Below are 15,580 nucleotides of genomic sequence, written 5' to 3' on the forward strand. Positions count from 1 at the left end.
TATTTCAGAAAATTACAGACGACTTTCTTAACCATAATTAGAGTTTAATATTTCTAATTAGTTATACGATTTTATTAATTTATATAAATAGCTTTTCAGTCTATTTTTTTTTATATCACATGTCGAAATTAAACTTAAATAACTAAAAATGAAAAAAGATTAAAATAACAACTTAAATTATATCCTACAATCTACTGAAGATATCTTTCTACAATCTTCATTGTGAACCTCTTTTGAAAAGAGGAAATTCTCATCATCCCAAGGATGCAGGTTATTAGAACCATATATTACTAAGAAACTATTTCTTACAATCTACCGCCGACGACTTCTTTCTATTATCTTCATTGTGAAACTCCTTCGATAACAGGAAATTCTCATCATCCCAAGGTTGTAGGTCAGTGGAACCAAATATCACATAAACAAGATTACCCAGACCAAAAGCAATAGCTGATATGATAAACACAATTTGCCATTCTGCACGATCAGTCTGAAAAATAAGAATTTTATAAGAAAATATTTATAAAAAAATAACTACAAAACAAACAAACCTCATCTTGCACTATGAGACCAACTACTAGGGGCGTGATTATGGGTATAACATTTGCTACGGTATTAGAAATACCCATTAAAATACCCGCATGATTTGGTGATAAATCTATAGTATTAAGAATACTACCAATAGTGCTGCCAGAATTAACGGCCACACTTGTGGTCATTAGAACAATGGCCCAAGTTTTTTGATCTTCTTCGATGAAACCCAAAAGTATAAGTCCAATAGCTGGTACAAACATGGCCAAAGAACTGTAAGTTTTTCTCAAAGTATTAAGTGACATTATATTGTTTTGTAGGAAAATATCCGATAATATTAAATAGATATAGGACATGCACCACATGGCAAAATAGGGTAAAGCTGAAAATAAAGCATTATTTTTCATATCCATGCCTAGAACGCCATTCATATAGGAGGGAATTTGAGCTTGTAGAGTAAAGAAACCCCACGATTGTCCCGATCTAACAGCTAGTAAAGCCCAAAATGGTATTGATGTTAGTATAGCACGCCAAGGTACGGGTATGGATTTAGGTGCTAAACTAACATCATGTCCTTTTAAAGCTTTTTTAGTATCTTCTATATAATTTCTTTCCACTTCAGATATAAATCTAGATTCGTTAGGACTATTGGCAGCAAAAATCAGCCACAATATACACCAAACAAAACCCAAAGCAAATGATATATAAGAAATACCGGGCCAACCCAAAGCAGAAGCAGCTATAATACCACTTAAAAACATGGCCAATACAGTACCACACTCAATGCCGGTATTGGCTAAAGCACCCAAACGATTACGTTCATTAACCGGACACCATACCGCTAAATAGGCATGAAGACAGGGTAAGAGTAAACCCTGAAATAGACCCTGCCCAACACGTATGCCACAATAAACCTGCCAACCACCCCAGCCAACGGTAAAAGGTATAAGTAATGCTAGCACCGATGATCCAAATGTTGAAATAAACATTATCATTTTAGCACCAAAACGGCGGCAAAAATAACCACCAGGAAATTGTGTAACAACATAACCCCAAAAGAAACTGGAAAGTATGTACGATTTTTGCATTTCGGTCCAATTGTATTCCTAAAATTGTAACGATATAAAAACTATATACTTTATAACTATTTATTGCACTTTAACTTACCGTAAAGTTGGGATTTGTGGATTCGGCATTAGTCATGGCAACCACCGCTACTCCAGCATTCAGTTTACCATTATAGTTTACCGTTATGGCCAAAAACAGTAAAAACATCTGCAAATGTCTTTGGCCCAACATGGGTCCTAAATGGAAATAGTTTATAAAGTTAATTTTTTTTTAATTTTATCTATTTTTTCTTTACTTTTTTCCAATTTTGCCGTCATAGTTATTAATTATTTATAAACCCCCAAAATAACTTTGCTGATTCTTTTAAAAATTATATTTTTGTTTTACAAATATCGTACTACTTCCATTCAGTTGAACGTCTCGAATCGAACTCATTGTATAAATGTTTTCATTTAAATTAAGAAAACTTTGAACGTTAAAGAATTAGTTCAATGTTGTCGCAATATATCAGAAAAAAAGTATGTATGAATAGTCGGACATGGTCGACCAAATGAAACCCTACACTAGTCAGTATGTTTAAAAAAATTTGATTATTTTGTAAATAATACAAAATGGATCGGGATTCCTCTTTTATGAACCGATCTATGTGACAAAGGATGTAGGACTTTTCAGAGTCAATAGATTCCAATAATTGCCCCGACAATTAGTCGCGTAGCATGTTGAGATAGCAACAGCACCGAAGAACTTCCCCGAAACGTAAAAAGGCATAGTAAATCAGTACTAATCTCCAAAATATGAAGACTTTCACGATCTTTCACCAAGTTTCACATCAGTGCTATTCCCATGATCATGAAGATCATTCTACGGGATGCCGGGCAACCATTGAATACTAACCTGACAATTATCCAGCATATGCCAGCGTCCCACTACGAGACTGGTAAAAAATACTGATCGGGTTCAGGAATCCAGCATATACTGCTTTATACAAAGTCCTGTTCGAAGAGAGAATTGTCCAACCTATTAGATATAGAATGTATCAGTCCTTAAACCAACATTCTTACCCCGTGAGTTTGGGTATTAAACCAAAGCCACTACGAGAATCCCGAAGGTTCTGCAGGCAACTGGCCACCCGTAGTACCAGATTATCTGATGTTTTGGTTGGACCCCATGCCAAATCATTTGATATCACCAGTTTATTTTCCCAACAGACTAGAGGTATTGCAATAACACCAAGGTGGAAATTTTTACCAAGGTAACATGCCCCTAGGGGGACCCCGGTCAAATGAAGCCCAATCGTTACAAAATCGCCAATTTTATTAAGGCCATTAAATAGCGTTTGCTCTTGTGACGAAAGAAAAGTATATGCGTATATCTTGACAATTGCGATTATGCTCAAAAGCTTTACGTGTCCATGTAAGACAGACGAACGGACGGAAAGACGGACTTAGCAAAATCGACTCATAAAGTGATTCTAAGCCGATTGTTATATTTTAATATAAGGGTGTAGGACCAATATTTTTATGTGTTAAACACATCAGCACAAACGCATAATACCCTCCCCACTATAGTGGTGTCAGGTATAAAAAACAATAAAATATTTCGAGACAACATAGAAGAATTAATCGTTGATAATTAATAACAATGAAAAGAAGAATTTTTATCATTTCCTAATAAGTACTTTTAAGTAGTAATATCAAAGATTGTGTTATATACAGTTCTGATTTATTTAATAAACAATCGATGTCTAAAAATGTGAAACGTAACATAAATTCAGAGCCATAATAGATAAAAGTGATTAAGTGTAAAACTGATTTATCTGAAGGCAATATTTTATGAGGGCTATCTATCAGTTTAGCTTTAGAAATTTTTTTTTTTTTAATTTCAAAGTATTTTACAAATCATTTAAAATACTGTAGTATGCACAATAGTTGTCATCTGCCTGAAATTTTGCTATTTTATTTTTTTGATAAGATTTCTGTTCCAAAGAAATTTATATCGGTGCCTAATTATATTTGAATTGAATTATGGAAGGAGAAACTAAAGGGTGTCACAATATACACGCAAGATTTATATTTTCCATTCATGGGGTAATCTGAAATCGAAATATTGATGTCAGAGTTTAAATATTTAGAGTTTTTATTAGATTTCAAGACGATGTCCAACCGTCCATTTAAAAGCTCGATATGGTCCGAGTAGGATATTCTAGAAGTTTGAAATATACTTTAAAAGTTCAAATCTGAGCAAAAGAGTTTCGGATTTGCTGAATCTTATATGTATATGTAAACAAAATTAGTTTTGAAAGGCGGTCTAATATATGGACTTACGACTAGTTTGTATCGAATTTCATTGCTATACTTGCACATAAATTTCCTTAAAGTAATTTTGAAAAGGATGCCTTATAAAGGTTATAGGATTAGAATTATGGACCGGCCCTCAAAAATTTTTGTGTAGATATTTTTGTTTCATACCATTATTTTTTATTTCAGTTATAAGCCTATAGTAGGTTTATGAAGCGATTCTGATCCAATTTACAGATATATATTATTTGGAATATGTTGCTCATGCTAAATATCGTTATTATATTGTTATTATTGAGCTCCCCCGGTGGCATGTTACCTTGGTGAAATCTCCAACCTTGGTGTTATTGCAAACCCCGGGGTAAAGCGGTGCTACCAATACCTCTTGTCTGCTGGGACCATAAACTTTTGATGTTAAATGTATCCTCGGCTTCGTCTTGGAATGATTTGGCATGGGGTCTAACCACAGCACCAGATACCAGATTATCTGGTACGGGTGCCCACAGGTCTTGTCCTGGGTGGTTAATTATTTTTAGTTCCTTGGAGATCCACGTAGTGGTTGCAGTTTGCAAAATCTGTTGGATAATTCTCTCTTCCTACAGGTCTGTGTACAAAGCAGTATATACTGGTGTCCTGAACCCGATCGGTATTTATTACCGGTCTCGTAGTAAGACGCCGGAATATGCTGGGGAATTTTCAGGTTAGCGTTCAATAGTTGCCTGTCACTCCGTAGAGTGATCTTTATGATAATGGGAATGGAACTGGTGAAAAATCCGGAAAGTCTCCATGTATTGGAGATAAGTACTTTTTACACTTCGGGGAAGTTTCTCGGGGGCAATTATTGGATTCAGTTGACTTTCCTACATCCTTTGTCAAATAGATCGATTCATGGGTATCCCCCTTCATTTTTACTTGTACATGGACCGGCTCATCCATGTACGAAAATTGCCAAATAAGTTCTTCATTGAAAGATTTAGTGGCGCGCAGTAGTCCATTCTCAAGTCTACCCAGTGGATGGAAAAGACCACCGTGATCAGGCCGTCAAGGCAGATGTTCACGTAAAGCTCAAAATCACACTCTGAATCGATTAAGATATGTCCGTCCACGAAAATATTGTGCACAAGTTGCAGTCCACAGTTTTCAGTATATTTGGATACAATGTGAACTATACGTAGACTAAACCTATTGAAAATAGTTCCGGGCCTTCGAATTTGTGAGTTTTAAGCTCATAACTTCTTCCAACATACTACTATCTATCCAAAAATTTCCACACTAAGTTTTATATAGACATAATTGACCATGCCTATTGATTGGCCCTTATTTGGCCCTTGCCCTTATAACGACTATTTCTGTAAGAGAAACTTACGGTTATTGCTGAGTTGATAATTTTTGGCGAATAAAGAATCGGGTCTTTCTGTGGCGCAGATATAATTATCGGTGGAACGGTCTGATTTATTTGCCAAACGTTTTGAAATTGAGCTCTATGTGAGAGCTACGGGCAAATAAAGATTAATCTTTTAAAATTTTTTTGAGCGATAGGTTTATGAAAGATCTAATGTTGCGAAATTTCATTATGATATTAAAATTGATTGATTAATTATTTACATAAAAGTCATTCTCTCTCGCAATAGTCAAATGTGTACAATATTTTATAACATTATTATAACTTACAGACATAAAGACGGACAGATTCTGAGCCAATTTTTGTACTTTAAGGCAGGACCTTTAAATTATTATAAAACTCAAAGTAAAATCATGACGCTATGATCGTGAGTGACAAAAAAAAATATTTTCAAAATAATTATTTTACATTGATTTCACGATCAAATCTAATCTTTGACAAAAACAAATCAATTTACAAAAAAGAATAAGATTTTCAAACAAAAAAATTGTTATGTATTTTTTTAACATTCAGTCTATAATCACATACATACATAATTTAAAATATTAAATTAAATACTTAAAAACTAATCTTTCCCTCAGATTACCCTACAGTTTACCGATTTTTCAATTCCAAAAAACTGGCCAGTGAACGATCATAATAATTAATTCTAAATTCTGCAATTAATTCCTAATATCTTTTGATTGTTTTTCACTTTTTTCCATATTTTGTACATCACCCGATAAAAGAAAATTTTCATCATCCCAAGGTTGTAATTGCATAGAACCAAAGACTATGTAAAACAAATTGCCCACAAAGAAAACTACAGCTGAAATGGCAAATACAATTTGCCATTCGGTACGATCAGTCTGAAAATTATAAAAGAAATTAAAATTTCATAAAAATCATATGTTAAACGAAACAAACCTCATCCTGTACAATAAGACCCACTAGTAAAGGTGTTAAAATGGGTATTACATTGGCGGAGGTATTAACTATACCCATTAAAATACCCGCATGATTGGGTGAGAGATCGATTGTATTGAGAGCACTACCAATGGTATTGCCAGCGTTAATACCCACACTAGCGGTCATTAGAACAATGGCTAATGTTTTTTGATTCTCACTCACAAAACCAAGAAGTATAAGACCGGCAGCTGGTACCCAAAGAGCCAATGAATTTAAGGTTTTCCTTAAGGCAGTCAGAGTTAAGATTTTTGATTGCAGCAAAATATCCGATAATATAAGATAGACATATGACATACACCACATGGCAAAATAGGGCAGGGCTGAGAACAAAGCATTATCTTTCATATTTAAGCCTAAAACACCATTCATATAGGAGGGAATTTCAGCTTGCAACGTTGAGAAGCCCCATGAGTGAGCTGAGCGTGCTACAAGTAAAGCCCAAAATGGCCATGAAGTGAGAATGGCATGCCAAGGTACAGGTATAGATTTAGGTGTAGTACTAGCAGTATGTTCTTTCAAAGCATTTTTAGAATCTTCTATATAAGTTCTTTCCTCCTCTGATATAAGTTTCGATTCATTAGGACTATTGGCAGCAAAAATAAGCCATAAAATACACCAGACAGCACCTACAGCAAATGATATGTAGGAAATACCAGGCCAACCCATTGAAGAAGCTGCTATAATACCACTCAAAAACATGGCCATTACTGTACCACATTCAATGCCTGTATTGGCTAAAGCACCCAAACGATTACGTTCACTAACCGGACACCAGGCGGCTAAATAGGCATGAATACAGGGAAAAAGTAGTCCTTGAAATAGACCCTGCACCACACGTATGCCACAATAGACCTGCCAACCACCCCAATCTACAGTAAAGGGAATGAGTAGAGCAAATACTGCAGAGCCTAGTGTAGACACGAACATTGTTTTTTTAGCACCAAAACGTCGACACAAATAACCACCGGGAAACTGTGTTACAAAGTAGCCCCAAAAGAAACTGGATAGTATATAGGATTTTTGCATCTCGGTCCAATCGTATTCCTAAAATCAACATCAAAAGAACATTTAGAGAATTTTTACTATATTGTTGTCAGCGATATCTTTTAATATCTCTTAACTTACCGGAAAATCGGGATTTGTTGATTCAGCATTAGTCATGGCTACCACAGATACACTGGCATTAAATTTGGCAATATAATTGACAGTTATAGATAGGAACAGTAAAAGTATCTGAAGATGCCTTTGACCCAAAAAGGGACCTTAAAAAATGATTAAAAGTTAATTGTAAACAAAATCGTCTTTTATTGGAATTATTTGATTTGTAAGAAATTAATTTTGGATATCAAATATAAAGTGTATAACTTTTTTTAACAGGTCAACTTCCTATTTCGTAATCTATGGACTTTACTCTTACTTCGAGATACTTTAACTTAAAACTTGAAACTGTTTTGATTAAAGCAGGACCAGGGCAGATATTCTGCTATGACGTTTTCGACATTGTATTTATTTAGGATTAATCGATATGTCCCTCTTATAAGTCCTTATCTCATCTTTGCACAATAACTGGGAGTAGTATGCGAAAGTTTTGATAAACTTCTCGTTGAAGTAATTGCACTCTTCAGTTCTAATGAGCGAGAGATAATGATTTTCCAGCTTTGCCAAACATGTTCAATGAATCAATGGCATTATTTAAGCGGTCGCTTTGAAATCATTGGTAGCTACGCAAGCAGTAAATTCAAAACGTTTGCGATCTGCAGAATTTCTCCAATAAATTAGGTACTAAACATCTCCATGAGTACACTAGCTCTTACCCAGCATGCCTTTTTTATAAAATTTTCGATCATATTCGAGTCATTTATGACTCTTCCGCACGATTACAAATATCATATATGCGCTCATTTTCTGATCATAAATGATATATTCGTTAGAAAATTGACTCCGCAACTCATCTAAATAAGTCTTTTATGAGCCCCACTTTTGAGCAGTTTTGGCTCATTTTTTTTGTATTTTTTGAGTCATTTATGAGCCGAATTACTGGTAGTTTTAGAGTTACATATTTTCGAATCATATTATAGTAATTTTTGAGCCCTTTCTGAGTAATTTTAATCTTTGTGATAGACAAATACAATACAACGGAAATCAATTTTTGATCTTCCGACATATAACTATAAAATTAATTTATAAACAAACATATTTCGAACACCTAGAAGATCTATTTGTGATTGCTGTACATTTTGTTGTTGTTTTTTAAAATAAATCAGATTTAAACATTAATTGCAATTATTTAGATTTAGTTTAGTGATAAGTCAACTATCTTCAGTAGAAAATCATTAAACATATAAAATTATTATAATTAAAGCATATAATTTAAATTTCCTTGATAGAAAATCGACTAATTTTTGAAAACGATCATATCTCAAACGCAAGGATGATCAATTTATGATTGTTACACATTGTTATTGTTTGCTCATATAATCAGTTTTCAATCATTTTCGAATCATTTTTAAGCTCTTAAATTTTAAATCACTTTTAGATCAGTAAAAGGAGTCAAAAATGACTCAGTTTACTGATTAATCATCCAACAACCTTTCCAAATGCTAGCTGGGTAAACTCGTAGTAGTATCGTGAAAGAAATATATACTCTCACACAACTGGATTAATGCAGAAACGAAATATACTCGTCGAGCTCGTTGAGAGTTTTGGAATGTTTGATAAATTTTTGCAAAAAAAAGTCTTAAGTCGGCTTTACACGATCACACAAGTAATATGATCTGTCAAAATTTTGTATAGAAGAGTACAGATGGGATCGTCTAAACACAATATGTAATGAAACCTTCACACATTGGGAGAGAATACGGATGGAAAATTTGACAGTCGTATGGCTCTCTTCATTTTTTGAAATTATTGAAAATACAAGCAGATCGCATTAGATCAGTGATGCATTTTTATGTAAACACATACGAAAAAAAGAAACAGCTGTTAGTGTAACTTTGTTATTGTTTTATACCAATCGTGTAAACACAAAAAATATAATTATACGGCTGGAATTTCATTTTACATTTTCATTGGACTTTACGTACGCAAAGTGTGATCCTGTGAAGTGCCCTTTAATGATAATAAAAACATATTGGAATCTACGTGTGATCAATTCAAACTTTTACGTTCTTTATGCTTTGTAACCATAATTCGGCGCTAGTATTGTTTTGAATGCGAAGACTTTCGGCAATGTAGATGTATACAACACGATCGTAAACAAACTTCTTTACAAGGGCGTAAAAAATGTATTGGAGCGTCCATCCGTCTGTCTGTCCGTCTATGTAAACCTTGTAATCGAACTACAGGTCGCAATTTTGAAGATAATTCAATGAAATTTGGCACATCATATTCTATGGAGACGAATCATATTGGTTAAAATCGTTTCATTATATCACCTAGACCTCACACAAGTGAATCCGTCGAATAGAGCTTTGAAGTTCATAATTATGTTTAATATACTCGTATATTAACAAAAACCTGCAAAACCAAGTTATACATACTAGCCTTGATGAACCTGATGAATTTCAAAATTAAAGGGCCTCATTCGTCCCTAGCTCTATAAAAAGCCCTTTCAAAATTTGACTTAAATGTCCACAACTGTATTCAACAATAAATAGATTAAGAATGTATATTTGAGACAAGGTACAATTAAACTTGAACGTTTTATTTTTAAACAAATTCAAATTTAACTTTTTGTAACAGGTGTAGGGTCGGCCTCGCCCGAGAGACTTTTAAGTCAACGCACTCATGCAGATGTCTATTGGGTACCGTACAAATTAAACTGATGCTAATGGATCCACAATAAACCGAATCGAAAGCCAAATCAAATATGGAGTAAAGATATATTAAATCATGAGTATCGACACCAAGGACAAATATTCTTAGAGCTTTGGTAATGCTTTATATTTGATGGAACCAAAAGGATCGTAAGCAACTGAAATTTGTTCAAGCTTTTAAAAGGAAGCTATATCGAATTCAACACATGAAAGCATTATAGTCCATTATTACAACACTTTGACCCAATTTTGAATATTTTTAAATAACCGTTTGAAATTGTGAAAAAAAATACTGCGTTACTTTGTTATACATCCAATATTGAATTTAAATTTCTTAAAAAAGATTAAAAAACCTTAAATCTCTTAACCATAATTGGATTTTTTAATGTAAATTTCAAATTATAAACACTTGTGCTTTTAATCCTTTCTCAATTTTAATTTCCTTTTTAATCAAATTTTCACTTTTTATTTATATCGAAGTTTTTTTTTCAACTTTAACACTAAGTATTAACTACCTTTTTCTATTTTCGCCGTCATTCCGGATGATTGTCACTTAAACAACTTTAAAGGTCCCGTAACCACTTCCGCTCAAGTGGACGTTTCAAATCAAACTCATTCAAAAAATCAATATTCATAATTAGGAAAGCTATGATCGTTGGGGATTTAGGTTTAGTATTGGCTAAATAAAGACATACATACGTTTAAATAAAATAAGTTATACAATATGGTTACTTAACCACGACCATAAAGTACCCTATAAATGTGACAATCTATATGAGAAATGCTTTAAATTTAAATGTTGTGGATTTAAAATGAAATCTTCAAGTTATTGATTTGAAAAACATTGTTATTTTAAATCAGAATTTTTTTGTCTATATTAAAAGTCGATTAATGATGGTGTCGTTCTGATAATGTTTAAACTTTTTTTCTATTCTTATGCCTGTGTAATCTTCACAAAATTTATCCAATAATCAAACTACCATACATAATGTAGGGCATTCGAACAATGCAAATATAAATCAAAGACAATATTAAAACTAATCGTTGATAACGAACGTATGTACTTTGACAACGGAAAGAAAGTCAATAAATTTTAACAAGTACTTACTTAAAAATAAACAATAGTTAATGATAATAAGAATTGTTGCCGCTTAGATTACTAAATAATATTCACAAAAAAAGAACTACACTAGATAATACCGAAAGATAATCAATAGGTTTTGTTCAAACAATCAATAGTTTTCAATGTCTGTGCGAAATTTGTTGATTTAAATCGATCACCGTTGAATTAGACACATCAATTTATCACCATATACATACATATGAAAATGAAATGCATTCATAATCTACTGTTTGGCTAAAAAAATTTCATTCAGTTTAACGCATCACACACGATCGAATTAGTCATAAATTATGACTCTTAACATTGTCATACAAAAAGAAAACATATCGATTTTTAGTTAGTAATCGAATTATTCACTACTCCGATGATCTTTCATATGACCGTCTAGTCGAAATTTTGGACCACCAGTCTGAAATTTCCGCTGTGATAAGAATCCGATAATAATAAGAATATATACAACACCAGCTTTATATAATTGAAAAATATTCATCAGGTTTTTGAGTGCTAGGTTTCTTCGAATTGTTATGAATAGCTTTGTCCTAGAGAAGCACTACAGCGGTCTTTTGGATAAGGGGATTCGTCACCTTTTATACCCTTCACCACTTTAGTGTTGAGGGTTTGTGCTGATGTTTGTAAGGCACAATAATATTGGTTCTATACCCATCTTAAAGTATACCAATCGGCTCAGAATCAATTTCTCGATTTAGCTATGTCCGTCCATATAAAGTATACCAATCGGCTCAGAATCAATTTCTCGATTTAGCTATGTCCGTCCGTCTGTCTATATAAACCTTGTAATCAAACTACAGGAAGCAATTTTAAAGATAATTCAATTAAATTTTGTACATAATCTTCTATTATCCCACAGACGAAGCTTTTTGAAATGGTTAAGATTAGTCCATTATTTCACCTAGCCCCCATACAACTGAATCTCCGAATAAGGCTTGTAAACCTTGTAATCAAACTTGGTACATATTCTTCTATTGTCCCAGGGACTAACCCTATTGAAAATGGTTAACATCGGTGCCATACAACAGAACCCCCGAATAGAGCTTCTACACCTTGTAATCAATTGGAGATAATTCAATGAAATTTGGCACATGATCTTCTAAGGACGAAGCATATTGAAAATGGTTAACATCAGGGCATTATTTCACCTAGCCCCTATACAACTGGACTGGCCGAATAGGGCCGATACAGTTGTATGGCGACATATACTCTTATGTCGACAAAAAGCTACAAAACCAAGTTCTGTACTAGCCTTGATGACCCTCATGAACTCTATAATTATAGAGTCTCATTTCACCCTAGCCCCTATAAAAAGTCCCCTTCAAAATTTGACTTAAATTAAAAAAGTTTTTTTGTACAATAAATGACTTTTTGTAACAGGTGTAGTTTCCAGAATAAACGAATTTTTGTGTTTAATTTATGTGAGAGGTGTTACGTCCCCAACTGAGCCTTCTTTTTGTCCTAAATAATAGTGATAAAATGACACTTAAATGCTCCGATAAAACTTAAGCACTTTAACTGTTATACATATACTGATTTAAAATTTTCTTAATATGGGCGTGGCTCTTCACCCATTTACAAATTTAAAAGAAATTCGGTTCAGCAGTTTAGTTGTCTATTAACTTTAAACATACAAACAAATACGCATTCACTTTTTATTATATACATATATACATATATAAGTTGATGAACCACTTACCTTACCTTCCATTCATATATCAATTCCAAAGTATACTTTGAAAAGTAATATGGATAAAATTAGCACTACAATTAATCAGGTTCATTTTAATACATGGGGATTATAAATCAAATTTCTAATAATAACAAAGAGTAATTTATATATTAGTTTAATATTAAGGTATTCTTTTTTGACCTTAAAGCCAAATATTCTATTGAGCACTTTAGCTCTTACCAAAAACTTTTTAACTAATTCCACCTAATGAACTACTAAACATTCCCTGTCTGTTCCATAGCATATGCATACAGTATTCTAGTAATAAAAGTGCTTTTCATTTAAATGATCCTTTTTTAGATATAACACACCTTCTATGAATATAACACTCTCTTCATCTATGATGGTTTAAGATAATAAAAAAAATCTAATCAAAATATCAAAATGGGAAATTCCTAAAATAAATCAGTTTACTATATTAAATAGCCGATTTATATGTATATAATCTAATCGCATTGATATTTATTACCACAAGCAATGAATGCAGTGGATTTTATATTTATGCTTTTTCTTAGATTAGACACAAACAACAAAATCAGAAGCTCTAAAGGTCTTATTCGATAACTTTAGAATAACTAAATAAATACTAACTAAGTAAGAGTGTTATATTCGGCTATGCCGAATCTTATATACCCACCATTAAACTTAGTTTGACTCGAGTGAAACTTACTTATTTCGAATTTCATCTTTTTGACCCAACCCCCTTATAAGGGAACCCTATATAATGGGGGTAGGGTCAATTATGGGTCGATCGATAAAGTTTGGTAGACAGAATTTGGTTCGTATTAAATTTATTTGTGTTAAATTTCATCGCTAAGCCATTAATGAGAGTTGCAGTCATTTTCTGAAGGGGGCCTTAATAGGGGGGGTAGAGTCAATCATAGACCGATCCTCACAAACTTACTTATGTCGAATTTCATCTATATACTAGTATTTTTAAGCCAGTAATGAGCGTTAAAGTCATTTTTTTAAAGGGACCTTTTATGAGGTGTAGGGTCAATTATGGACCGATCCTCATAAAATTTGGTATAGTAATTTGGATCATAAGAAACTTACTTATGTGGAATTTTATCGCTATATTCGTTATGACTGTTAATGCTGCTTTTCTAGGGGCCACTTGTATGGGAGCTATCCAAAAACGTGGATCGATATTGCCAATTTTCAATACCAAACCAACCTTACCTGTAAAAAATATTTGTGTGAAATTTCAACCATATAGCTCTTTCCATTCGGACTCTATCGTGCTTTCAACAGACAGACGGATGGATGGACGGACGGACAGATATGGCTTGATCGTCTTATAAATTAATAAGGACCCAGAATGTATATACTTTTGTGGGTCTTTGACAAATATTTCGATGTGTTACAAACGGAAGGACATGGTGTTTATAAAAATAAATGACCGCTCTGAAAATAGTCCTAAGAGAGAAAACAGTTAACAGATTACAGCTATAAAGTTCTACATAAACAAGATTTGTATGAGCCAAAATCTATCCACAAACTTTTACAAGGATCTATCAATAATTGACCCTACCCAGCATATAAAATCCCCTTCATTTCGCTCATTACTAGCACATAAATGCAAGTACATCAATGAAATTCTACATTAACAATATCTTTGTATTATCATTTGTGAGGATTGGTTCACAATTGACCCTACCCCCCATAAAAGGTCCCCCAAAGTTTAAATTAGTTTCTATAATGGATACACTTTTAAATAAAACAATACTTAAAAAAATTTTTAAACAATTAATAATATTATTTAAATTTTTTCCTTCATGTTTTCAGTGTTTTAAACTTAAGTTAAATTATTAAATTCGTGTTAGACCCTATAGTTTTATTAAACTTAAACAAAATCTGAAAATTTATTCTTAAAAACGAATTTAAAATTTGAAAAATTTTTACCAGTTTTCTTAAAACCTATAAAACATATAATTAGTTAAATATATAATTTATAATAATTTTGCAAATATTAACAAAATACTTTTTTTAAGGCACTTAAACAATCTATACCATACAACAGTTTAAAAAAAATCAAAAAAAGTGCACTTGTGTGTTACAATTTACTTAAATCTAAATAATATTTGACACTCTACATTTTTGTAATAATACTTAAATTTATATAATGCTAAGTTTCTTAATATTAATTTTAGAATTTTTCTTTAAGCTAAAATTAGGCAACAAAATTTATTTTAGTTTCTTAACGATTTTCATCTTCTTCCTCTTGCAAACGTAAAATATCGGCCTTATTCATAAAATAATAACTCGGTTGACGACCTTTTAAATCTTTATATGTACGCTTGGCACCATTTTGTATTAAAATACGACTAATACTTTCTATAATATTTGTACCCATGGCATAGTGCAATGCAGTGCGTTCCAACTGAAAAATATTTCAATTTATTTGTATAGAGCAGAAATTAAATGAACATTTGCATTAAAAACTTACATTGTCACCAATTTTTAAAGCTTCTGGACAGAGATTAACAAAATATTCCACAATTTCTACAGATTCTTTTAATATTGCTATGTGTAAAGCTGTGCGACCTGTAATAGTAAAAAATAACAGTTATTTTTAAATAGATAGATAGATAGATAGATAGATAGATAGATAGATAGATAGATAGATAGATAGATAGATAGATAGATAGATAGATA

General features: G+C 32.5%; 2 protein-coding genes across 2 annotated transcripts; both read right to left on the minus strand.

The window, feature by feature from the left end:
- Positions 1 to 25: 25 nt before the first annotated feature.
- On the minus strand, positions 26 to 1,913 carry LOC111682078 (putative inorganic phosphate cotransporter). Its single transcript, XM_023443988.2, has 4 exons — positions 1,892 to 1,913; positions 1,696 to 1,832; positions 549 to 1,634; positions 26 to 487 (listed from the first exon to the last, which is right to left on the minus strand). Exons 1-4 carry the CDS (start codon positions 1,911 to 1,913, stop codon positions 299 to 301), a joined length of 1,434 nt encoding a protein of 477 aa, XP_023299756.2. The 3' UTR covers positions 26 to 298.
- Positions 1,914 to 5,877: 3,964 nt separating this feature from the next.
- On the minus strand, positions 5,878 to 13,608 carry LOC111682084 (putative inorganic phosphate cotransporter). Its single transcript, XM_046954154.1, has 4 exons — positions 13,593 to 13,608; positions 7,369 to 7,505; positions 6,202 to 7,287; positions 5,878 to 6,143 (listed from the first exon to the last, which is right to left on the minus strand). The coding sequence occupies exons 1-4, from the start codon at positions 13,606 to 13,608 to the stop codon at positions 5,958 to 5,960; spliced, it is 1,425 nt and encodes a 474-aa protein (XP_046810110.1). The 3' UTR covers positions 5,878 to 5,957.
- Between the last annotated feature and the right edge of the window lie 1,972 nt (positions 13,609 to 15,580).

The sequence above is a fragment of the Lucilia cuprina genome, chromosome 6 (genome assembly GCF_022045245.1).
Source record: "Lucilia cuprina isolate Lc7/37 chromosome 6, ASM2204524v1, whole genome shotgun sequence".
Lineage (NCBI taxonomy): Eukaryota > Metazoa > Arthropoda > Insecta > Diptera > Calliphoridae > Lucilia > Lucilia cuprina.